This window comes from Diabrotica virgifera, chromosome 6 (genome assembly GCF_917563875.1).
Source record: "Diabrotica virgifera virgifera chromosome 6, PGI_DIABVI_V3a".
NCBI classification, from domain to species: domain Eukaryota; kingdom Metazoa; phylum Arthropoda; class Insecta; order Coleoptera; family Chrysomelidae; genus Diabrotica; species Diabrotica virgifera.
The window spans coordinates 40,708,957-40,734,826 of record NC_065448.1 but is presented as its reverse complement, the minus strand read 5'-3'; the positions used below and the strand labels follow the sequence as shown (position 1 = coordinate 40,734,826).

The following is a 25,870-nucleotide window of genomic DNA, read 5'->3' as shown; positions in this document are numbered from 1 at the left end:
TTTAAGCTTCATTACTTGGACTATACCTACGGTGACCATATGTACTTATTTAAGTAGGACAGTACTTATTTTTAAATATTGTCCTAATGTACTTTAAAACCTTTCTAAGGACACGCGAATGTACTTATTTTTTTCTAAAAAATAAATATTTTTATCTTTTACTACGTTTAAACAAATTTCTTTGTATACTGTTCCAGGTATTGCAGCTTTTGTGTCTTGATCCATTCAATATTTCCATTCTTTTGTTGACTCTTCTCATGACTTCGTTGTTTGTTGCAGGCTCGGTCCATGCTATCTTCAGGTACCTTCACCCGCAGTTCAAATGCTTCCAACTTTTTAGTAGTCGACGCGTTAATTGACTATGCTTCTATCCTGTAAAGCAGAGTCGAGAAAATATAACACATTGCCAGCCTAACTCTCAAGTCTTAATTACTTCAGTTCTCTTGCACAAACTACCTTTCTCATTTTATTGAAGTTGGTTCTTGCCTTCTCTATTCGAACTTTAATTTCTTTGGAGTAATCGTTTGTGTGATTAATTATTGTGCCAAGATAGTTGTAGTTTTCAACTTGTTCTACAGTCAGGCTTTTATCATTATTTCGGGTTTTTGATATCCTCATAAATTTAGTTTTCTTGATGTTTACTGATAATCCATATTGTTCACCATACTCAACTATCTTGTTCATTAGCTTTTGGAGGTCTTGGAGGTTGTCCGCTATTATGATAGTGTAGTCTGCATATCTAATGTTGTTAATTGGCGTTCCATTTAGGTACCTTTATTCCTGCTGTTTCTCCCTCAAGAACTTTTTTCATAATTTCTTCAGAGTATGCATTTAATAGTAGTAGTGACAATACACACCCCTGTCGCACTCCTCTTTTAATTTTGAACTCTTCTGATGTGTGTTCGTTAATGTGTATGTGTGCCCCTGCTGTTTATAATATAGATTTGTTATAATTCAAAGCTCATTGTATTGTAATTGTTTTGCTTTGAGGACGTCCATTAGCTCTTTGTGGCGGACTTTATCGAAAGCCTTGCTGTAATCTATGAAACAGACGTACATATCCTGGTTCACATCCAAGCATCTCTGGATTAGTAGTGTAAATCCAAAGTGGGTTTCTTCAATATTCATATCAAGTGTTTGGTAAATGCGTTTATGAATGATCTTTAAAAACATTTTAAGTGTGTGAGACATCAGGCATATGGTGCGGTGGTCGTACACAAAACTCCACTGCACAAGTGAAACATTTTTACACAAAATGTGTAATCTACCTAGAAAACTGGAGTACAAATTTTCATGAATTTAAACCATTCAAAAGCATAGATCTAAAGTGGGCTCCACACTCTCGGCGAAGTTACTTCGCCAAAGTTGACCGAAGTCCGAAGTACCCTCTCTACACACTCGTTCTACTTCGCGAGGAAGTGCGATACCGACAAAGAGCGGTGCGATACCGACAAAGATCCCTTTGACCAGACCGACAGAAAATAGTAGAACGAAGTGAGGCAAAGTTACACAAGGTGGCCGTCTACACTTTCGTACTTGTTGAACCTCGATCGACTTCGGCGAGAGTGTGGAGCTCGCATAAGAAGTGAAATAACATGGAACAATGTTTGTTATTCTCTCGAAGCTTTTAAATTGTGTATCAAGGCAACCATGTTAAACGAAGATCAACTCTTTGACGAACTGGGAATTTTGAAAGACGTGGCTACAAGTGAAAAAATTGCTGAGTGGAACAAAAGAAAAAAATAGTCAGGATCGATGGCTTAAAGTTTTTAAGTGTGTAGATCAATTCAAACTGAACAACTTACAAATATTATGCGAATTTATTTTTTGTCTTCCGGGTACTAGTGCGGCTATCGAGTGTTTATTTTCTGTAATAAATAATTATTATTGGACATCGGAAAAGTCACAAATGTCCATATCCACTCTCAAGGCAGCGATTCTGGTGTACGCAAATTTTGATGAGACTTGTATGAAATGTTTCATTTACTTCAGTCGAAGCCGGACCTTCTTAAATTAATTTTAAGTTCAGAAGAATATGAATGATGCAAAAAACCGGAAGAAGATGAGGCTATTCCATGTCTCTCATCTAAAAACTCTTAATTACAGGCTTGTAACTTTTTCAAAGTTAATGTAATGTGTTATATTCAGTTTAATTGATATAATTTTTTATGATTAGCTACATATTATGTAGTTTATTTATTTTTAATTCCAAAAAGTTATATTTTTCCAATAACAAGATACATTTTGCGTCTTTAATACATTTTTGTTTTTTGTACTTTTTTTTCTTTAAAAAGATATGGTCACCGTAACTATACCCCAAAAACCCACGAGTAACAAAATCTGGCCCTTATTATGCTGATTTTGACGTGTTTATGCATTTTGGGTGCATTTTATGCACTATAAATAAATTTTAAATGCATTTCTACATAATCTCGAACACAATACAAAAAGTTTATAGTCGATAGAAGGTGCTGTATTTAAAAATCAATTTATTTTTTCCTAAATGCCCTGGTCTATAAGGTAATTTTTTTTAAATTCATTGACGTGTTTAGTGGTTTGATTTTATGTATTTTGTTTTTGTTTTTTTTTTTTGTGTATCACTGAATGTCTTTCAATGACTGGTTAATATTAAATCAACTAATTTATTTAAATTGCCTTACACATAATTGAAATAAGTGAGTTATTTATATTTGTGATTCTGTTTTTATAATACAATGTCAAGGTAATTGGGTAAAAATTGTATTAATCTTCTTATTTACAATTTTGCAACAATATTTAGCCATGTTTTGTCAATAAAGACTATCATGTCTAATTCCACAGAAAATATCCACTTTTTTTATGCTAATTGATTTTGAAAATTGAGGGCTCACTCTAAGCCCAGCCGCACACCAAAGAAACATGAAACGTAAATTACGTTTCATGGAAATAAAACAGTGCTAAACAAATAAACGTCCGCCCATTTATGAAACTCTCCGAAAATAAAAATGTGTCATGAGCATGAATCACACTCGTTTCATTGGTAGGCGGACTTTGAGATTTGTTTAGCAATGTTTTTCGTTTCATGTTTCATGTTTTTCGTTTCATGTTTCTTTTTTGTGCGGCTGGGCTAAGGATCAATTTTTTAAATTTGTTTTAATAGGTACTTAAATTTAAAGCAATAAATAGTCCCGTGCCCGGAACGAGGGTACTTACTCATGCTTTTTTGTGAAATTTCAAAAAATGAATGAGCGAAATAACAGTGATAGACGGACAAACAATAATTCGATTTTTTTAAAATAACACCTATCGACTTGCAAGATTATGTAACTTGCATTGTTCGGGTTGACGCCAGGAAAAAAGTCTAGAATATAAAAATGGGTGGAAATGCATAATTAGTGCATACAATGCACCCAAAAGTACCCAAACATGTTAAAATCAGTATATTAAGAGCAGATTTTGTTACTCGAGGATTTTTGGGATCACTGAACATGAATACACCGTCAGAACCGACCCATGAAGCATCTGGTGCCCAGGGTTACTGCTAATCCACGTCATCTAGAGAAGGGGTCACCAATTGGAAGACCGCGGTCCGCATCCGGACCGTAGGCTAGTTTTGTGCGGACCGCAAATAAATTCAGAATATCGTGTTTTGCAATTATGAAAATGTTTGGTCATAAAACTGTGTACTATATTTAGCTCAACTTATGTGCCTTTATATTTGGCTCAACTTCCTAATGAGAATCAGTTGCACTAAACTCATTCCAAACTTCAGACAGGTTGTACATGTTTTTACATAGGAAACAATTTTTTTAAACAAATTCAAAATTACCTTTTTGTCCCAAAAAATGCATTTTCAGATCTTTTGGGTGATTTAAACAAAAAAGATATCATCATTTTTCTCAAAAGTTGATAGTTTTCGAGTTATAAGCGATTTAAAATCTTAAAAATGCGAAATAGTCCTGTCGCCAGGGGGGGTACAACGGCCTTCTTAATTCAGATGGACTTACCCAAGTTTTTTTTATGTATTTTGACCTGTAGAACACGATTTTTTTGGGTAACAGTTGATACGGATGTCGATAAGATTGTTATAAACCAAGAAGTTGAGGAATCACATAACAGCGATTTCTCGCAAAACAAAACATTTTTTCGTATTTTTTGTGTCATTCTAACCAAAAAATGTTCCTACAAGTTTTTTCGTAGGATGCATAGTTTTCGAGATAAACGCGGTTGAACTTTGAAAAAATCGAAAAATTGCAATTTTTGAACCCGAATAACCTTTGAATAAAAAATAAAATAGCAATTATGCTTACCGCCTTTAAAAGTTTGAGTCAAATTATATCTGTTTTGATTATTTGCATTGCTAATAATTTATTTTTTGATTGTTAAAAAAAGCTATAAACACATAGTGTTTCCCGTGCCTAATACATGCGTTTTAATGCATGCTACGTAGAAATAGCCCCGCTTGCACTTTTACCTCTTCTACCTACTCGTTCGATTTTAAATGAGAAATCATTGAAAACATCACTCAAGCACTAGGTGTTTATAGCTTTTTTTAACAATAAAATAATAAATTTTTAGCAATACAAATAATTAAAACCGATATAATTTGACTTGAACTTTCAAATGCGGTAAGCAGAATTGCCATTTTATTTTTTAATCAAAAGTTATTCGGGTTCAAAAATTGCAATTTTTCGATTTTTTGAAAGTTCAACCGCGTTTATCTCGAAAACTATGCATTATACGAAAAAATTTGTAGGAACAGCAGCCTGATTTTTGCATGAGAGTTTAATGAAAGGGTAACAAATCAATTGGAAATTCTGTCAGACAAAATACATGTGACGTTTTCGTGGTCTGACCGTTCCAAATTTTTAACCTGTTCCACAATTAATACTTCCCCTGTTCCAGTGTTCCTATATATCAAAGTTTGTCCGACTAGACACCCTTAAGATATTAACAAATTTTGAGCTTGGTATTAATATCAACTTTTTTTTCATACGCGGGATCCAGACCTATAACTTCTTCGAAAAGCAAATACTGGGCACAACTTTAAAATTAAATCCAATTCTTAAAATTGTTAATTTAAAAGTTCTATATTTTCTCCAATAAACAATTGAAACAAAGTGGGTAAATCAATTTTACATAATGAGGTTTTTTAAAGGTAAAATTGCAGTAATTACATCATTAAATAACGTGCAGAGGCATAAATAATTTTGACGAGAATGTTTTTTTATTTGATTTATGCGTGAATTCAAAAGCTAATAATATCTGTCCTTCCTAAACATTATCCACGTTTACTCTCATGAGGATGGTTCGAAATGACGTTTATCCGGTCCTGAATATGTCAGTATAATACAAGTTTCACGTGATCCATTCAATTCTGTGACTAATTTGTTTGTTATATAATGAAACCAAAAACCGTGACTCCAGACTCCAGGTATAGACCAGGGCATTTAGCACTAAACACACCGGAAAAATCGATTTCTAAACAATACAGCACCTAGAGAATTGACAACTTTTGGATTGTGTTCAGGATGATGCCAGGAAAAAAGGCTACAATAGAAAAATGAATAGAAATGTATATTGCATTTTAAAACGCATAAGATGCCTTTAAAATAGCATAAACATGTCAAAATAAACATATCAAGGGCCAGATTTTGTTACCCAGGAGTTTTGGGGTCGCTAAACACGACTACGCCATCAGAACCGACCTTCGGAGCATCTGGTGCCCCTGGTCACTGTTAAGGCACGTCATCTGGAGGTTCGAAGGTTATCGTATCTAAATTGATAATAGATAACTTGGAGGTTTTTAGACGTGTTGAACACGAATACGCAATCAGAACCGACCCACGGAACACCTGGTGCCCAGTGTCACGTCATTTTTAACAGTTTCGAAGGTTTTCGGCATTCAATTGATGCAATCAGATTACGCGGGGGAATTTTGGGGTCGCTAAACACGACTATGCCATCAAAAAGACACCTGGAGCGTCTGATGTGTAGGGTCACGTCGTGGTCTGGAGTTTCGAGTGATTTCGGCAATAAATTGATGCATACAGATAACACGGGGGTTTTGGGGTCGCTGAATACGAATACGCCATCAGAATTATTCCTTGTACTACCTGGTGCCCAAGGTCACTGCTAAGGCATGTTATCTTCTGGAGTTTGGAGGGATTTTGGACACCATGTGCACCGGAGGGTCGGTTACGATGCCATATTCTTGTTCAGCAACCCCAAAAACTCCCGAGTAATCTGTTTGCATCAATTTAGTGCCGAAATTCGAAACTCCACACCAAGAGAAAAAAATTCTTGATATAATGAAATTGCCCACTTAAAAATTTGGTCATAATTTGTTGTCTAATATTTCCTAAGCCAGTTGGCCGATTTAAGTGATTTTTTGAACATGTTATAGCCTAATTCTTTAACAATACCACTGTAATAATATTGTTGCTAAAGAGGTAAATTTTCATTGTATACCGGAAGTACCAATAAAACTGTGTTTTTTTCCCAAAGTTCGCATCACCCTGTGGAATATTCTAGCATTTATAAAATACTGAAATTAAAATCCAACTATAGCCTCATGTTTTCTTAACATTCTGTTTTTTGATTTATTCGTTTTTGTTGGATAATAAAAAAGTAAGGTACTTTAACAACTAGACATGTTCTTCATCAATACACGGTATTTCTAAATAAGTACGACAAACTTTAAGGGGTAATTTTGCATGAAAAAATAATGGTTGCAGTTGATGCTAACATATTACTCAAGGTTTTTTGGGATCATCATCATTAATCAGCCCTTTGCATCCACTGCTTTATATAGGCCTCCCCTATTTCCATCCACTGTCTTCTGTCCTGAGCGATTTGAATCCAAGTTGTGGTCATTTTTGTTATGTTATCCATCCATCGTTTGGGTGGTCTTCCTCTACTTCTTTTATCGGCTCTTGGTCTCCACTTGAGCAACCTCTTTGTCCATCTTCCATCTGTCAGACGGATCACATGACCAGCCTACTTCCATTTAAGTTTAGCCACCTCACATGCAACATGTGAGGTGGCTAAACCACCTCACATGTTCTTCGTAGTTCTTCTATCAATCGTAGTTCTCAATCGTAGTTCTTCGTTTGTTATATGGTCCCGCAATAACACACCAATCATCGACCTTTCCATCTTACGTCAAGCAATTCTTGGCTTCTTAGCAGATGCAGTTGTTAACGTAAGAGTTTCAGCACCATAGGTCATAAGAGGCAAGACGCATCGGTTAAAGATTTTTCGTTTTAAGCAGATAGGAAGATCACTTTTGAATACGTCTCTGATTTTACCATATGCGGCCCAGGGGAGGATAATGCTTCGTTTCAATTCGCATGTTTGATTGTCTTTCGTGATTCGTATTTAATGACCAAGATAATAATATGTACCTTTCCGCAAACTCCATTTCGCAGTCGTTGATGACAATGTTGTCATTGTGGACCAGGTTTGTCATTAACTTTGTCTTAGATATCTTCATTTTTAACCAAACCTGAGAGCACACTTCTTGAAGGTCTTGTAACATTATTTTGATATCCTTTAAATTGTCTGCCAGTAGACATCCGTCTGCAAAACGCAAGTTTGTTAGATTTTGTCTATTTATATAAACCTTTCCAGCTCCAATCAAGCATTTTAATGGTGTATTCCAAAACGGTGATAAACAGCTTAGGTGATATAGTATCCCTGCCGTACTCCTCTGCCAATTCGTATGGGATTGGTATTCTCGTGCAGCTTCACTACCATTGTGCCGTTTTTATAGATGTATATTTTTTAGTTCGAGTATGTTTTTAAGATCGCTGAACATGAACACGCGTCAGAATCGAACTCCGGAGCACCTGGTGGCCATGGTTACTGCCGGGATACGTCATAATCTGGAGTTTCGGGGGTCTTCAACACTAAATTGATGCAAACACATGCAGAATACGAATAGACAGAATGCACTGTCGGAGTGTGTCCAGTGTTGGAAAGCCTCGAAATTCCATAAGATGACATGTATAAGCAGCGATCCTGGGCACCACGTGCTCCGCGAGTCGGTTTTGATGACGTATTCATATTCAGCTACTAGTACAGGAACCGAAGCTTTTCACCTCGCAATTTTTACAGAATGGATCGATTTGCTTGAAAATTTAAGAGTAAGTAGTGGATAGTCTAAGGATCAAAATCTATATGATGCCGAAGGGCGCTTTTACCATGGGGGTGGTTGTCACCCCATCTCGGGGGTGGAAATTTTTTATATTTTGACCGCAAAAGTTGATAAAAACGTTCATTCTAAGCAAAAAATGTTCTATACATTTTTTCGATTTATTCGCTGTCGAAAGTGTTAGTTTTATATCGAAAAATCAAGGTTTTCGATATTATACTCATTTACGAATCACTCAATTTTTGCCGTAGAAAAGATTTTTTTGCACCAAGTTCTTGGAAATTAAATAACCTAAAACTTTATATTTAAACATTTTTTCGTATCTCTGATGCTAATATTTCTATTATGAAGGAAATGGCATTTTTTACCAGACTACAAAAATTCGTTTTGTGTTTTTAACTCGTTTTTTTTAACTAGTCATTCTAATCCAGTCAAACTTCCAGAATCTATTAATAATACATAAATAAATAAGAATAAATAAGGCTCATTGACTAAAAACACCGTTAACTTACATTATTATGCTTCCAATTGGATTTTTCCTTTTTTTTCAAAAAAAATATATTGATTCTTTAACCGTAACTTTTTCATTTTTCGTCTTAGAAAGTTTGGTAAAAATAATTTTGTATGTTTTTACAATGTCTATAAGGCTGTTAATATTAAATCCCTTTAAAGTTCTCAATCTCAAAAAGAGGTGATTTTGAAAGGGTTGGTAAAGGTGGTTTTTGCATGTTATTACAAGTTTTAAATGTCAATAGCTTACTCAATTTTTGCCGTAGAAAATTTTTTTGCAAATTGCCTTCTAGGGAATTAAATAAGCTACAATTTCATTTTTAAACATTTTTTGCATCTCTGATGCTAATCTTTTTATTCTGAAGAAAAGGCATTTTTTACCAAACTACAAAAATTCGTTATTCGCTTTTAACTCAATTTTTTTAAAAACTAATCATTTTAAGCCGGTCAAACCTCTAGAACCTATTAATCATATACAAATAAAGAAGTCCAAATAAGGTCAATGACTAATTTAAATTAGGGTGGTAATTAGGACGTTGTGTCGGATCACTTCTTCGCTGAAAAAAATAGAGACTTACATTATTTTCATTATAAGTTACTTAATTATTGAGCTACAGATTTTTTTTAATTCTGGAGATATACATTTTTAAATACTTTAACTTAGTTTAAACAAGTTATCTTTGAAAAATGCATATATTTTTCGTCTTTTGACTTTGAAACTACAATATTTAGAACTTGACGAAGAAGAGCTACCATATAATAAAGTACAGCTCAATTACTATTGGTCTAAAAGAAAATCAGAAACAACTATTTTGTTTATTTTTTCAAAAGGTACATTTTTGTTAAGCAAAGTTGTTTTGATAAAACGAAAACTTTGAGTTATTAGCAGAAAACTAATTAAAAACATTGATTTTTTCGATATAAAACTAACACTTTCGATAGCGAATAAATCGAAAATTATTAATTTTATCAAAAAAATGTATAGAGCGTTTTTTGTTTAGAATGAATGTTTTTTCCAACTTTTGCTGTCAACATATAATAAAAAAATTCCACCCCCGAGATGGCGTGGAAACCACCCCCATAGTAAAAGCGCCTTTTGGCATCATATAGATTTTGATCCTTGGACTATCCACTACTCATTCTCAAATTTTCAAGCAAATCGATCCATTCTGTAAAAATTGCGAGGTTTTGTCCTATTTTAAGCTTCATTACTTGGACTATACCTACGGTGACCATATGTACTTATTTAAGTAGGACAGTACTTATTTTTAAATATTGTCCTAATGTACTTTAAAACCTTTCTAAGGACACGCGAATGTACTTATTTTTTTCTAAAAAATAAATATTTTTATCTTTTACTACGTTTAAACAAATTTCTTTGTATACTGTTCCAGGTATTGCAGCTTTTGTGTCTTGATCCATTCAATATTTCCATTCTTTTGTTGACTCTTCTCATGACTTCGTTGTTTGTTGCAGGCTCGGTCCATGCTATCTTCAGGTACCTTCACCCGCAGTTCAAATGCTTCCAACTTTTTAGTAGTCGACGCGTTAATTGACTATGCTTCTATCCTGTAAAGCAGAGTCGAGAAAATATAACACATTGCCAGCCTAACTCTCAAGTCTTAATTACTTCAGTTCTCTTGCACAAACTACCTTTCTCATTTTATTGAAGTTGGTTCTTGCCTTCTCTATTCGAACTTTAATTTCTTTGGAGTAATCGTTTGTGTGATTAATTATTGTGCCAAGATAGTTGTAGTTTTCAACTTGTTCTACAGTCAGGCTTTTATCATTATTTCGGGTTTTTGATATCCTCATAAATTTAGTTTTCTTGATGTTTACTGATAATCCATATTGTTCACCATACTCAACTATCTTGTTCATTAGCTTTTGGAGGTCTTGGAGGTTGTCCGCTATTATGATAGTGTAGTCTGCATATCTAATGTTGTTAATTGGCGTTCCATTTAGGTACCTTTATTCCTGCTGTTTCTCCCTCAAGAACTTTTTTCATAATTTCTTCAGAGTATGCATTTAATAGTAGTAGTGACAATACACACCCCTGTCGCACTCCTCTTTTAATTTTGAACTCTTCTGATGTGTGTTCGTTAATGTGTATGTGTGCCCCTGCTGTTTATAATATAGATTTGTTATAATTCAAAGCTCATTGTATTGTAATTGTTTTGCTTTGAGGACGTCCATTAGCTCTTTGTGGCGGACTTTATCGAAAGCCTTGCTGTAATCTATGAAACAGACGTACATATCCTGGTTCACATCCAAGCATCTCTGGATTAGTAGTGTAAATCCAAAGTGGGTTTCTTCAATATTCATATCAAGTGTTTGGTAAATGCGTTTATGAATGATCTTTAAAAACATTTTAAGTGTGTGAGACATCAGGCATATGGTGCGGTGGTCGTACACAAAACTCCACTGCACAAGTGAAACATTTTTACACAAAATGTGTAATCTACCTAGAAAACTGGAGTACAAATTTTCATGAATTTAAACCATTCAAAAGCATAGATCTAAAGTGGGCTCCACACTCTCGGCGAAGTTACTTCGCCAAAGTTGACCGAAGTCCGAAGTACCCTCTCTACACACTCGTTCTACTTCGCGAGGAAGTGCGATACCGACAAAGAGCGGTGCGATACCGACAAAGATCCCTTTGACCAGACCGACAGAAAATAGTAGAACGAAGTGAGGCAAAGTTACACAAGGTGGCCGTCTACACTTTCGTACTTGTTGAACCTCGATCGACTTCGGCGAGAGTGTGGAGCTCGCATAAGAAGTGAAATAACATGGAACAATGTTTGTTATTCTCTCGAAGCTTTTAAATTGTGTATCAAGGCAACCATGTTAAACGAAGATCAACTCTTTGACGAACTGGGAATTTTGAAAGACGTGGCTACAAGTGAAAAAATTGCTGAGTGGAACAAAAGAAAAAAATAGTCAGGATCGATGGCTTAAAGTTTTTAAGTGTGTAGATCAATTCAAACTGAACAACTTACAAATATTATGCGAATTTATTTTTTGTCTTCCGGGTACTAGTGCGGCTATCGAGTGTTTATTTTCTGTAATAAATAATTATTATTGGACATCGGAAAAGTCACAAATGTCCATATCCACTCTCAAGGCAGCGATTCTGGTGTACGCAAATTTTGATGAGACTTGTATGAAATGTTTCATTTACTTCAGTCGAAGCCGGACCTTCTTAAATTAATTTTAAGTTCAGAAGAATATGAATGATGCAAAAAACCGGAAGAAGATGAGGCTATTCCATGTCTCTCATCTAAAAACTCTTAATTACAGGCTTGTAACTTTTTCAAAGTTAATGTAATGTGTTATATTCAGTTTAATTGATATAATTTTTTATGATTAGCTACATATTATGTAGTTTATTTATTTTTAATTCCAAAAAGTTATATTTTTCCAATAACAAGATACATTTTGCGTCTTTAATACATTTTTGTTTTTTGTACTTTTTTTTCTTTAAAAAGATATGGTCACCGTAACTATACCCCAAAAACCCACGAGTAACAAAATCTGGCCCTTATTATGCTGATTTTGACGTGTTTATGCATTTTGGGTGCATTTTATGCACTATAAATAAATTTTAAATGCATTTCTACATAATCTCGAACACAATACAAAAAGTTTATAGTCGATAGAAGGTGCTGTATTTAAAAATCAATTTATTTTTTCCTAAATGCCCTGGTCTATAAGGTAATTTTTTTTAAATTCATTGACGTGTTTAGTGGTTTGATTTTATGTATTTTGTTTTTGTTTTTTTTTTTTTGTGTATCACTGAATGTCTTTCAATGACTGGTTAATATTAAATCAACTAATTTATTTAAATTGCCTTACACATAATTGAAATAAGTGAGTTATTTATATTTGTGATTCTGTTTTTATAATACAATGTCAAGGTAATTGGGTAAAAATTGTATTAATCTTCTTATTTACAATTTTGCAACAATATTTAGCCATGTTGTGTCAATAAAGACTATCATGTCTAATTCCACAGAAAATATCCACTTTTTTTATGCTAATTGATTTTGAAAATTGAGGGCTCACTCTAAGCCCAGCCGCACACCAAAGAAACATGAAACGTAAATTACGTTTCATGGAAATAAAACAGTGCTAAACAAATAAACGTCCGCCCATTTATGAAACTCTCCGAAAATAAAAATGTGTCATGAGCATGAATCACACTCGTTTCATTGGTAGGCGGACTTTGAGATTTGTTTAGCAATGTTTTTCGTTTCATGTTTCATGTTTTTCGTTTCATGTTTCTTTTTTGTGCGGCTGGGCTAAGGATCAATTTTTTAAATTTGTTTTAATAGGTACTTAAATTTAAAGCAATAAATAGTCCCGTGCCCGGAACGAGGGTACTTACTCATGCTTTTTTGTGAAATTTCAAAAAATGAATGAGCGAAATAACAGTGATAGACGGACAAACAATAATTCGATTTTTTTAAAATAACACCTATCGACTTGCAAGATTATGTAACTTGCATTGTTCGGGTTGACGCCAGGAAAAAAGTCTAGAATATAAAAATGGGTGGAAATGCATAATTAGTGCATACAATGCACCCAAAAGTACCCAAACATGTTAAAATCAGTATATTAAGAGCAGATTTTGTTACTCGAGGATTTTTGGGATCACTGAACATGAATACACCGTCAGAACCGACCCATGAAGCATCTGGTGCCCAGGGTTACTGCTAATCCACGTCATCTAGAGAAGGGGTCACCAATTGGAAGACCGCGGTCCGCATCCGGACCGTAGGCTAGTTTTGTGCGGACCGCAAATAAATTCAGAATATCGTGTTTTGCAATTATGAAAATGTTTGGTCATAAAACTGTGTACTATATTTAGCTCAACTTATGTGCCTTTATATTTGGCTCAACTTCCTAATGAGAATCAGTTGCACTAAACTCATTCCAAACTTCAGACAGGTTGTACATGTTTTTACATAGGAAACAATTTTTTTAAACAAATTCAAAATTACCTTTTTGTCCCAAAAAATGCATTTTCAGATCTTTTGGGTGATTTAAACAAAAAAGATATCATCATTTTTCTCAAAAGTTGATAGTTTTCGAGTTATAAGCGATTTAAAATCTTAAAAATGCGAAATAGTCCTGTCGCCAGGGGGGGTACAACGGCCTTCTTAATTCAGATGGACTTACCCAAGTTTTTTTTATGTATTTTGACCTGTAGAACACGATTTTTTTGGGTAACAGTTGATACGGATGTCGATAAGATTGTTATAAACCAAGAAGTTGAGGAATCACATAACAGCGATTTCTCGCAAAACAAAACATTTTTTCGTATTTTTTGTGTCATTCTAACCAAAAAATGTTCCTACAAGTTTTTTCGTAGGATGCATAGTTTTCGAGATAAACGCGGTTGAACTTTGAAAAAATCGAAAAATTGCAATTTTTGAACCCGAATAACCTTTGAATAAAAAATAAAATAGCAATTATGCTTACCGCCTTTAAAAGTTTGAGTCAAATTATATCTGTTTTGATTATTTGCATTGCTAATAATTTATTTTTTGATTGTTAAAAAAAGCTATAAACACATAGTGTTTCCCGTGCCTAATACATGCGTTTTAATGCATGCTACGTAGAAATAGCCCCGCTTGCACTTTTACCTCTTCTACCTACTCGTTCGATTTTAAATGAGAAATCATTGAAAACATCACTCAAGCACTAGGTGTTTATAGCTTTTTTTAACAATAAAATAATAAATTTTTAGCAATACAAATAATTAAAACCGATATAATTTGACTTGAACTTTCAAATGCGGTAAGCAGAATTGCCATTTTATTTTTTAATCAAAAGTTATTCGGGTTCAAAAATTGCAATTTTTCGATTTTTTGAAAGTTCAACCGCGTTTATCTCGAAAACTATGCATTATACGAAAAAATTTGTAGGAACATTTTTTGGTTAGAATGGCCCAAAAAATACAAAAAAAATGTTTTGTTTTGCGAGAAATCGCTGTTATGTGATTCCTCAACTTCTTGGTTTATAACAAACTTATCGTCATCCGGATCAACTGTTACCCAAAAAATTCGTGTTCTACAGGTCAAAATACATAAAAAAAACTTGGGTAAGTCCATCTGAATACAGGAGGCCGTTGTACCCCCCCTGGCGACAGGACTAAAAATACTTATACGCATTTTTTGAGAGAAATGACAGATCGTTTTAGTTTAAGATGACCCAAAAATGCTGAAAATATATTTTCGGGCACAAAAAAGGTGATGAATTTGTTAAAACAAATTGTCAAACAATTTCTGCCCAAAAATTTCGCCCGGCACCCTTCTGATGTGTTAATAGGGGATATTTTTAACAAGAATCCCAATCAGAACAACCAGACACAGGTAGCATTTAATCCGGACCCCGAAAGTGTCATAGGTTTTCGAAACGGACCCTCGGGGAATTTAATTGGTGACCCCTGATCTAGAGTTTCGAGGGTTTTCGGCAATAAATTGATATAAACAGATTACTCATGGGTTTTTGGGATCGCTAAACACGAAAATGTCATCAGAATCGAACCCTAAAGCACCCGGTGGCTGGGGTAACTGCTGAAGCATGTCATCTTTTGGCGTTTCAGGGGTTTAGTACCGAACACCCTCAAGCTACGAAACATGGACTATGCATTTGGAAACTGGAATGTGAGGACGCTAAATAGACCAGGAGCTCAAACCGCACTTCTGCAAGAACTAAAAAGATATAAGATCATGATTACTGCTCTTCAGGAGACAAGATGGCTGGGGAAAGGTGTCAGGGACACTAAAACGCACACAATTCTATATAGTGGGAAGGAACAAGGAAGCAAAGAATGTGGAGTCGCATTTGTGGTGGATAATGATTTTAAGTCAAAAATCATCGACTTCCAGGCAGTCAGTGAAAGGATATGTAAGTTGAGAATTCGCACCCACTTCTTCAACCTAACAATGATAAACATTCACTGTCCAACAGAAGATCAAGAGCAACATACAAAGGAAAGCTTTTACCAACAGCTGGAGATAGTATATGATAATGCGCCAAAAAATGACAACAAGATTATAATGGGTGATATGAATGCTAAAATAGGCAAGGAACCGCAGTTCTATGGCACAATAGGAAAATACTCTCTGCACAATGAAACAAGCGAGAATGGGGAGTTTTTGATAAATTTTGCCACCAGTAAAAACATGGTTATAAATTCCACATGCTTCCCACATAAAGGCATACACAAAATGACATGGATTTCACCAGATGGAACCACAACCAATCAAATTGACCATGTGCTGATAGACAAAAGGGCAGCCAGTAGTATCTCCGATGTGAGAACACGACGAGGAGCATGCTGTGGATCAGATCATCTTTTAGTACAAACCAAATTTAGATGCAGAGTTAACAGCAAAAGAAACGAAAGACAACAAAGAACAAACAAACTGGACCTGGAAAAACTGAAGATTCAGGAATGTAAAGAGAAGTTCGAACAAGAAGTCGCAAATGAGTTAAGGACGCTAGAACTGCACTCCATAGAGGGCAAATGGACTAATATCAAAACAGCACTACTGACAGCAGCAGCGTCCACCCTGGGAAACAAGAAAAAGGAGAGAAGAGCAGCATGGTTTGATGACGAGTGCAGACAAGCAATCGAGGAAAGAAATGAAGCACACAAAATGTACATAACAAGAAGAACACGGGAAAGACGAACATTATTTGAAGTCTCAAGACGGAAAGCAGACAAGACATGTAGAAATAAAAAGAGCCTATGAAAATGGACAAATAGAAAAAATGGAAGAACATTTCAAAAACAACGAAATTAGAGGGGCTTACGAATATCTAAAAAAGATAAAAAGTGGGTATAAACTTCAAACAAGTCTATGTAAAGATGAAAGTGGGCCAATAATCAGTGACCAACAGAAAGTCACAGAAACCTGGAAGCATTATTTTCAGACACTACTTGGAACTCAAGTAGACATGGAAGATGAAATGGGTATGATCTACGTAGAAGAGAATGGAGTAGAAGCTCCAACCATAGAGGAAGTTTTCGAAGCCATTAAGGCCCAGAAAAACAATAAAGCTCCGGGAGTTGATGAAATACCAGCAGAACTATATAAGGTAGGTGGCGACCACCTAGCAAGTCACATCCACGCGCTCATCAGAGACGTATGGCAAGAAGAGAAAATACCCGACGACTGGAAGAAAAGTATAGTATGCCCGATCTATAAAAAAGGAGACAAACTCCAGTGCAAAAACTACCGTGAAATCTCTCTACTATGTACAGCATATAAAGTCCTCACGTATATTATAAACCAGCGGCTCCAACCACTAGCAGAAAATATTATTGGAGAGTATCAGACGGGCTTCCGACGGGGAAGATCGACATTGGATCAAATATTCACAGTAAAACAGATCTTGAGCAAAGCATGGGAACACGATATTGATGTTCACAACGTGTTTGTAGACTTCAAACAGGCATACGACTCAGTCAAAAGAAACAAACTATACTATATATTGGCTGAATTGGCAATACCACACAAGTTAATAAGACTCATTAAAGCCACAATGGATGAAACTCAGGCATGTGTACGAATACAAAACCACCGGACAGACTTTTTTAACATTTCGCAGGGACTAAAACAGGGAGATGGGCTGGCCCCAACATTGTTTAACCTGGCACTGGAGTATGCGGTTAGGCAAATGCAAACTGGACGAGGAAATCTACTGACCAACCGAACGGTTCAACTGGCCGCTTATGCTGATGATATTAATATTATGAGTAGAACATCAACAGGAGCACAGGAAACATATGCAGAGTTAAAAACACAAACAAAAATGCTAGGTCTGGAAATTAACACAAAAAAACAAAAATAATGACTCAGACGAGAAGAAATATAGTCCCAGAAAACATTATACATGAAGATGACATTGAAACGGTTGAAAAGTTTACATACCTGGGAGTAGAAATATATGCCGACGGATCAGAAGATGGAGAAATAAGGAAGAGAATAACGCAGGCAAACAGAGCTTATTTTGCCCTCTCCCATATATTTCGGTCAAAAAGTGTCCACCAAAATACAAAGATGAGAATCTATAAAACCTTAATTCGACCAATAACATGCTATGGCAGTGAAGTCTGGGTGCTGAAAGAAACATCCAAAAACAAACTCGACACATTCGAAAGGAAAGTACTTAGGAGAATACTAGGACCTGTGAGGGAAAACGGAATCTTCAGAAGTCGATACAACAACGAGCTTTATCAACTTTATAAGGAAACGCCCCTGTCAGACTTCATTAGATTACAAAGATTGCAATGGGCCGGACATGTGATAAGAATGGGAGAGGATAGGCTACCAAAACGAGCACTGAATGCTAGAATGCAAGGAAAGAGACCGGTTGGGAAGCCACGAAAGCGCTGGGAAGACACAGTAAACAGCGACGCACAAGCCCTTTTAGGAGTCCGTGTATGGAGAAGAGCAGCCACAGACAGGCAAGGGTGGAGGCAAAAAATAAAGGAGGCCAAGGCTCAATTTGGGCTGTAGTGCCGTAGAAGAAGAAGACCCTATTTTTGAGCAGCTCATTATTAATATTATTCTGTTCTAGGTTCTGGTACTTTTCAATTTTTCAGTTTGGCGACCATTATGTATTTCTAAATCGCTTAATAAATAAATAAAAAAATACATTAGAAGAGTTCAGAATGACAAAGGGTGTAAAAAAGGGGAAAGTGTAAGTCCTTTATTATTGATAACGTTTAAGGAGAGTTTATAAAAAAAACAAAAACAAAAACTAGGCCATTATACATATATAAAGAACTGAGAAGAAACTGAGAACTTAGATTACGTGTTTGTCAATGAAATAGCAATGCTAGCATCGAGAGAAGAAGAGATCCAAAGAAGTGTAACAATGTGGAACAACGCTTTAAACAAATTGGGTATGAACATGAACAAGCAGAAATCAAAAGTGATGGTCATAGCAATAAATAGTAGGGTGGGCCGATTTTTCGAAATTACTAAAATGGTAAAATGCAATTGAAAAAAAGTTGAAGTGTATAAAAACAAAATTTTTGATATTATATATTAATAAAAAAAAATTATTTTGAACCACATAAATGTCAAATTCTAAATTTTTATATTAAAAATATTAAATTTTGCATTTTACCACATTGTTAAATAATTAAAACTAAAAGTTTTTTTACAATAAAGTTTTTGTATATTTTAATATTTCAACTGCCACAAGGACATTATGTTAAAACGAAATTAGGCGATCATTACGTGAAGCGACGCCACTGACTTGGCTGTCAGATGTTTTCGGACCGATCGTAATGTTTTATCGATTTGACACAAAGAGGTATTCTTTCATTTGGGATTTGGGAATGGGAATGATAGGCCAGGGTAATAAGGTTTTTCCCATGACTCTCGAGCAGCCAGGGTACTGAAGCGTTTTTTTGACAGGCAATACCTATAAGAGCAAATTGTAACTATTTCCTGCGTAGGATCTGGCGGCCATTTTTATTTATAAATAATTAAGTGTCAAAAAATGGCATTTTTCCCTTTTTTTTCAAATCAATGGAAAACAGTGAAACTTATGGTTTTTTTAGTACAAATATCTATGAGATTATGGAAAAAGCTTTAAAATGACGTATTACAAAGTTTGATATACTCATTTATTGTTAATATAATTGCGAAAAGAAGTCGGAATTGCAAAAAAACTTAATTTCGCAATATCTATTGTAAAAATTAGTGTAAAACTTTGAAATTTTTGTCATATAAGGGTTCTTTGGTGCTTAATATGTGATAAAAATTTCAAAGCCATTCATTCAATTGTTTAAATTTTATTCAAATTGTTTATCCCAGAGAGCATTTTCTTTGCAATAACATAAGTCAGAAAAAGATGAAGTTAGAACCATTCCACAGAGGTCAAATGAAAGAGCATGAGCTATATTTTCAACTTGGTTTAAAAAAGTGGAAAAAGTATTAGTAATAAATAATTATGCAAAAGTATCGTAAATCTTTTCTTATAAACTTTTTATTTTCTTATATAAGAAATTATATATATTTATTACAATTTTTTATCAATTATGATATAAATAGCATTACTTGGTAGTTGTGCACTTAAAACAGGGTAAAAAAGTTAATTTTTTTGGAAAAAGTTTTCCAAAAATTTATAAGGAACGATTTACGATACTTTTACATAATTATTTATTACTAATAAATGCATGTTTTATTCGCTTTTTTAAACCAAGTTGAAAATATAGCTCATGCTCTTCCATTTGATACCTGTGGAATGGTTCTAACGTCATTTTTTTCTGAGTTATGTTATTGCAAAAAAATGCTCTCTGAGATAAACAATTCGAATAAAATTTAAACAATTGAATGAATCGCTTTGAAATTTTTATCACATATTAAGCACCAAAAAACCCTCATTTGACAAATATTTCAAACATGTACACTAATTTTTACAACAGTTATTGCGAAAATAATTTTTTTTGCAATTCCGACCTTTTTTCGCTATTATATTAATCATAAATGATTATATCAAACTTTGTAATATGTCATTTTAAAGCTTTTTCCATAACCTCAAAGATATTTGTACTAAAAAAATCATAAGTTTCACTGTTTTCCATTGATTTGAAAAAAAAGGGAAAAATTACATTTTTTGAGACTAAATTGTTTATAAATAAAAATGGCCGCCACATCCTACGCAGGAAATAGTTACAATTTGTTCCTATAGGTATTACTTGTCGAAAAAACGCTTCACTACCCTGGCTGCTGAAGTGTCACGAACAGGGTATATTTTTGTCTTATTACCCTGGCCTATGAATCAGTTTTCGACTAACAACCACGGAATACAGTCGTATTGTAGTATATAAGAGGATAAAAATATTGATGTTGTTAATCACCTATGTTGTTTATAGAAAAACTGGATGTTTTAAATTATTTCAATTATTGTTTCGCTCATTAAATGCAACAATGTCATATCTCAAAAAACTTACTTTCGAGAAAATTCAATTTTAAGTTTTGGATGCTGCTAAAAAAATTTTTAATTTATTGGAAAAAAAAATGCTTAAAACCATTAGACAATGTGATTGTTTTGTCTAAGAATCAATTGAAAAAAAAAGAGTTTTTTAATTTTAAGGGTTAATAAGATCAAATTATTAAAAAATGTTCCATTTTGTGACGTTATTGTCACTTAAATGCATTTGTAAAAGAGGTACAAATTGAAATATGATGATCTTGTCATTATTTAAACACAGTTTTTGGCAAATAATTTTAATATGTCAACTTGTTAAAAACAAGAAGTTACAAAATAAGAAAACTACAAATAAAAATACAGTTCAAGAAACATTAATAAAATATTTTGGCTTAGATATTTTAATGAAAATACGCATGTTTCGCAAAGGTCTTTCTTGGGTGTAAAGAAAGAAATATTAAATTCTTTGACAAAAACTTCATGGAAAATTGCGTAACTTGCAAAAGGTCTATTTCTTTGTTTACAGATTTCAATATAGTCTCTATGAATATCTGCCAATGAGCGGCTACCATCAATAAATATTCGGGATGTATTGGCGCGAGTAATAACTTTCAATTCTTGGGATTGATGTTATGTGCTGTCTAATATCTTCCCGAATTTCTGGATTTAGCGATTTCTGGTTTCCGTGTCTTCCACATTTGTCCGAATCAAGGAGGACCTCTAAAACTTTATTCCGTTTTTCTTGCACAGTTCTTATTATGCGATCAGGTATGTCCAAAATATTTACAAAAAATACTTTGCAAACTCGAATCTACTTACCTTCTTTTACAAAATAGTATGCGTTGTTTTTGTCTCTGGGTTTTCTTGTACCTCCGACACGAATATACCGATATTGGGGTACAACTGGTACCAACAGTTTGTTAATATACTCTCTCTGTTTTTGAAATTCACCGAGTGACCAATAGCTTAAAAAAATCTGTATTCCCTCCTCTTCGGTAAATTTAGATGGACACTTGAGTTTACAATCTTTGCACGGATACCTTACTTGTCTTTTTTGTCTCATCTTTTTGTTTTTTGAATGAGTTTGGTAGGCTTCACCACAATTTCTCATTTTTTTTTGTAAGATTTCTCTTCCAGTTTTCAGTATTCCGTTGACGTTTCTTGCCTTTCTTTGGGGGTGTAACAAGAATAGGAATGTCTTGGTTTGCTGATAAGGTTTGATTAGGCTCATTATTACCGTCATCGTGGTTTTCTTTATCACACTCTTCTGATTCTTCGTCACTCTTTGGTACATAGTTATGATCGTTAATTATGTCTTCACAATCTTCAGAGGACGAAGAAGAGCTACTACTACTGGAAGACCTACTAGAACACCTACTACAACAGCTGCTTGAAGATGATGAAGAACTTGTTGACTTAGAAACTCCAGGAACAGCTATATTCTTATCACCTGTAAAAAATAATTATCTTCAAACACTATTAACTTCCAAAATCATACCATTTTTGAATTTTTTTGCATTTTTTAATTTTATATGGGAGTGACTAGGTGTCAAATAAAATACACCATTAAATCTTATACTGTTTTTTCCATATTATAACATAAAATACGTAGGCAAACTATATATTTTTTTTTATTTTAATGTTTCAGAACTAATTTTTTTATAAAAATATTTTTCCTTGTAGCACCATTATTTCTCAACCGCAACGCCGCGCCCCCTCACATTTTTCCAAAAGCTGGAACAGCCACTGAAAAAATACTTACCTAGTGTACTTGAAGATTCTTGATTTTTTACAAAAAAAACTCATTGTCCATCTCTGAAACGTTTGTTTCATATTCTTGTTTGTTTTGTTGTTCATCATTGTCGAGCATATTCTTTGGGGTACCATTCTCACATTCAAAAACAGAAACTGTGTAGTCAGACATATACTGTTCGGTCGATGCATCCTCATTGGTAGATTGCTGCTGCTTTAAAAGCTGCTGAATCTTTTTTAAGCGAAATTTGGGACATTATTACGTTGAAAGCCTAAAATAGTATATTTTTAAATTAGATCAAATAAAAAGTATTAGACAAATAAACATAATATGCAATTATTTTTGGTTTTAAATTTAAAAATTAGTAAAATTTAATGTAATCAATTGGTTGCAATCCCAAATGGAGAAAAAAGTTGTGTTTAAAGATTGACCTAACCTTAAATAAATATTATTCCTTTTAAATTTTTAAATAATATTTTGTAACAATAAAGTCATATTGTTTACAAAAACTGAGACACCTCCAGCAAAAAAAATCTTAAAAAGTCTTAAGAAAAAATAATACACCAAACAAATATTTTTTTCAGAACAATAGCGTCATATTTTTAATTATTAAAACCTAAACGTTTATCATTTTTTGGCGGAAAAAGTATTAATTCTAAATAATGCGTTATTGAAATAAAATATTATCAAATAAAAGATCTTACCTTTAGTGAAATATCCTCATAAAACACAATAACACGTTTTTAAACAAAAGCGTAAGCACGTGCCACTTCAACTGACAAACCACAACTGAAATAAAACACTCTTGCGGTAAAAATTTAGACCTCGTCGCAGAAATACTACAATCGTTTGGCGCCATCTCTCAGTTAATTGTTAAGTTACAGATATATCGATCTAACAAAGTAAACTTTATACAATTTACTTTCTGTTAAACCACATAACTCAAAAATTCGATTTTTTGAGATATGACGTTGTTGCATTTAATGAGCGGTTTTAAGTTATTTGGTTTGTCAAAAATTTATGAAAAGAATTTACTACGGTATAGTAGAAATAAAATAGGTGTAAAAAATATATATTAAATAATAAATATAATATGATTAGGATTTGATATCAGGGGACAACTCAATTCATGACAGGGATTCACATAAACTTTCAGAATTGTAGGGGACTGAACACGAAAACTGCGGAATTCTATAAAAATTGCTTGGAAGGTAATTATGATGTAGTAGTAGCTGTAGAAACATGGCTTCGGGAGGATATGGTTGATGGAGAACTAATTGATATAAATGTATTTAACTTATTGAGATCTGACAGAAACCAGGAGATTTCTGGCAAAACAAAGGGAGGAGGAGTATTAATGGTAATAAAAAAGGAGCATAAGATTTTAAAAGTAACACAACATTGTTCATCTTTTGAAATTTTGGTTGCGGATTTAAAAATTAATAACAAATTAAGTATAAAATTAATTGTAGTGTATATTCTACCAGATTGTAAATTACATGACTATGCGAATTGCTTCGAATTGTTACAAACACATATTACTGATATTAATAACAGGTTTATTTTTGGCGACTTCAATATTGCAGAAATTAAAGGAACCGAAAATCTAGATTTTACTAATGGAAGTGCTAAGTTTAAAAGTATGATTGAGTTTTTAAATTTTAATTCATTTTTGCTTTATAACAATGTAAAAAACTGGCAGGGCAAAACTTTAGATCAAATAGTAGCATCTGCAGATAATATAAATAGTTGTAAGGTATGTCAAGAGCAGTTACCGTTAGTAAAGGAAGATAGATTACATCCATCTCTGGAAATTCAACTTTCATTTACAGTATCAAGTTTTAGACAAACAGATAAGTTAGTTGGTAATAGACAGTACCGGCGCTAGGGTATCAGGCGCCCGCCTCCAAAACCAGCATAGGCGCCCTTCAGTTTCTTTTAAATTAATATTTTGTATTACAACAGCAGAAAAAAGCCAATTTTGGCGCCCCCCAAACAAGGGCGCCCGCCTGCAGTGCATCCCTTGCAGGCCCGTTATCGCCGGCCCTGGTAATAGATTTAATTTTAAAAAAGCAAATTTTGATTTGATGTGTGATTTGATGAGAAATATGACGTGGAAAGCTGTAACAGAGGAAATAGAGGTAGATAAAGCGCTAGATATATTTTACTCAAAAGTACTTAATATATTTGAAGGATCTGTACCACAATATAATATTTACAAGAATTATTCTAATTTTCCGAAATAGTTTACGCCTGATATCAAAAAGTTGCTCAAACAAAAAAATAATTTTAAAAAGTTAAGACATGTTTCAATTTATTTTAACAATCAATTTATAGAGACCAGAAAAAAAACTGAAATCATTAATTAACATAGAGCACAGGAAATATATACGGCTAATTGAGGAAAATATAGAAAATGAGTTTAACAATTTCTGGAATTTCATTAATAATAAGAATTCTAAGTCTAATCAAACAGAAATATTTTATTTTGGGGGTAAAGAAATAAATCAGAGTGATACTGCTAATGAGTTTGCGAAATATTTTGAATCTGTTTATTCTACCGACATTTCTAGCTATAACACTAATTTTACAAATATTATTAGTAATAACAATGTTTTGAATTTACCATCAATAACAAACGTAGAATATGATAATGCAGTCAAAAAGCTGAAACCAAAGAAAGCTGCCGGTATAGATGGCATCCCCCCGTATATTTTAAAGGCATGCCAAGAGTGGTTAAAGTTACCATTATTACATATTTTTAATCTAATAATAACTTATTCAAAATTTCCAGAAAAATGGAAACTATCTTCAATTACTCCAATATTTAAGGCGGGTAACAAAAGAGATATTGAAAATTATAGAGGAGTCGCTATTATGTGTGCTCCATCAAAAATTTTCGAACAAATATTGCATGCTCATGTATATAATCACGTCAAAAATAGTATTAATGATCATCAACATGGTTTTATGTCGGGTCGCTCGATAAACACAAGTTTTATTTCATTCACCGAGTCTGCAAACAATGCGTTAGAAAAACAATTGCAATTGGATGTAGTGTATACGGATTTCGAAAAAGCCTTTGATAAAGTAAAACACGATGTTCTTTTAAGAAAGTTATGTAATTTTGGCTTATCTGATAATCTAATAAAGTTATTTAAAAGTTATTTGCAGAATAGGAGTTTTGTTGTAAAATACAATGGAAATACTTCTGGTAAATTTAAGGCTAACTCGGGAGTACCACAAGGGTCTAATCTTGGACCACTTTTGTTCTTAATGTTTATAAATGATTTAGCAAACGTCATCCAGTATTCAGATTACTTATTATTTGCAGATGATTTTAAGTTATTCAAAATAATTCAAACTGTTAGGGATTGCGTAATGATTCAAAGGGATATTGAGAACATTTTATTATGGGGTGACAATAATAAGATCAAATTCAATATAAATAAGTGCTACGTTATGTCTATTACCCGTAAAAGAGAACCAATAGTATTTGATTATTT

At 33.6% G+C, this 25,870-nt stretch overlaps 2 protein-coding genes across 2 annotated transcripts in view; one reads left to right on the top strand and one right to left on the bottom strand.

Moving 5' to 3' along the window:
- Positions 1-25,870, top strand: part of LOC114333551 (aminopeptidase N) — a 136,445-nt gene that overhangs the window by 46,004 nt on the left and 64,571 nt on the right. The window lies entirely within an intron of this gene.
- LOC126885924 (uncharacterized) lies at positions 20,895-22,596 on the bottom strand. Its single transcript, XM_050652737.1, has 2 exons — positions 22,374-22,596; positions 20,895-22,061 (listed from the first exon to the last, which is right to left on the bottom strand). Exon 2 carries the CDS (start codon positions 21,903-21,905, stop codon positions 21,423-21,425), a length of 483 nt encoding a protein of 160 aa, XP_050508694.1. The 5' UTR covers positions 21,906-22,061; positions 22,374-22,596; the 3' UTR covers positions 20,895-21,422.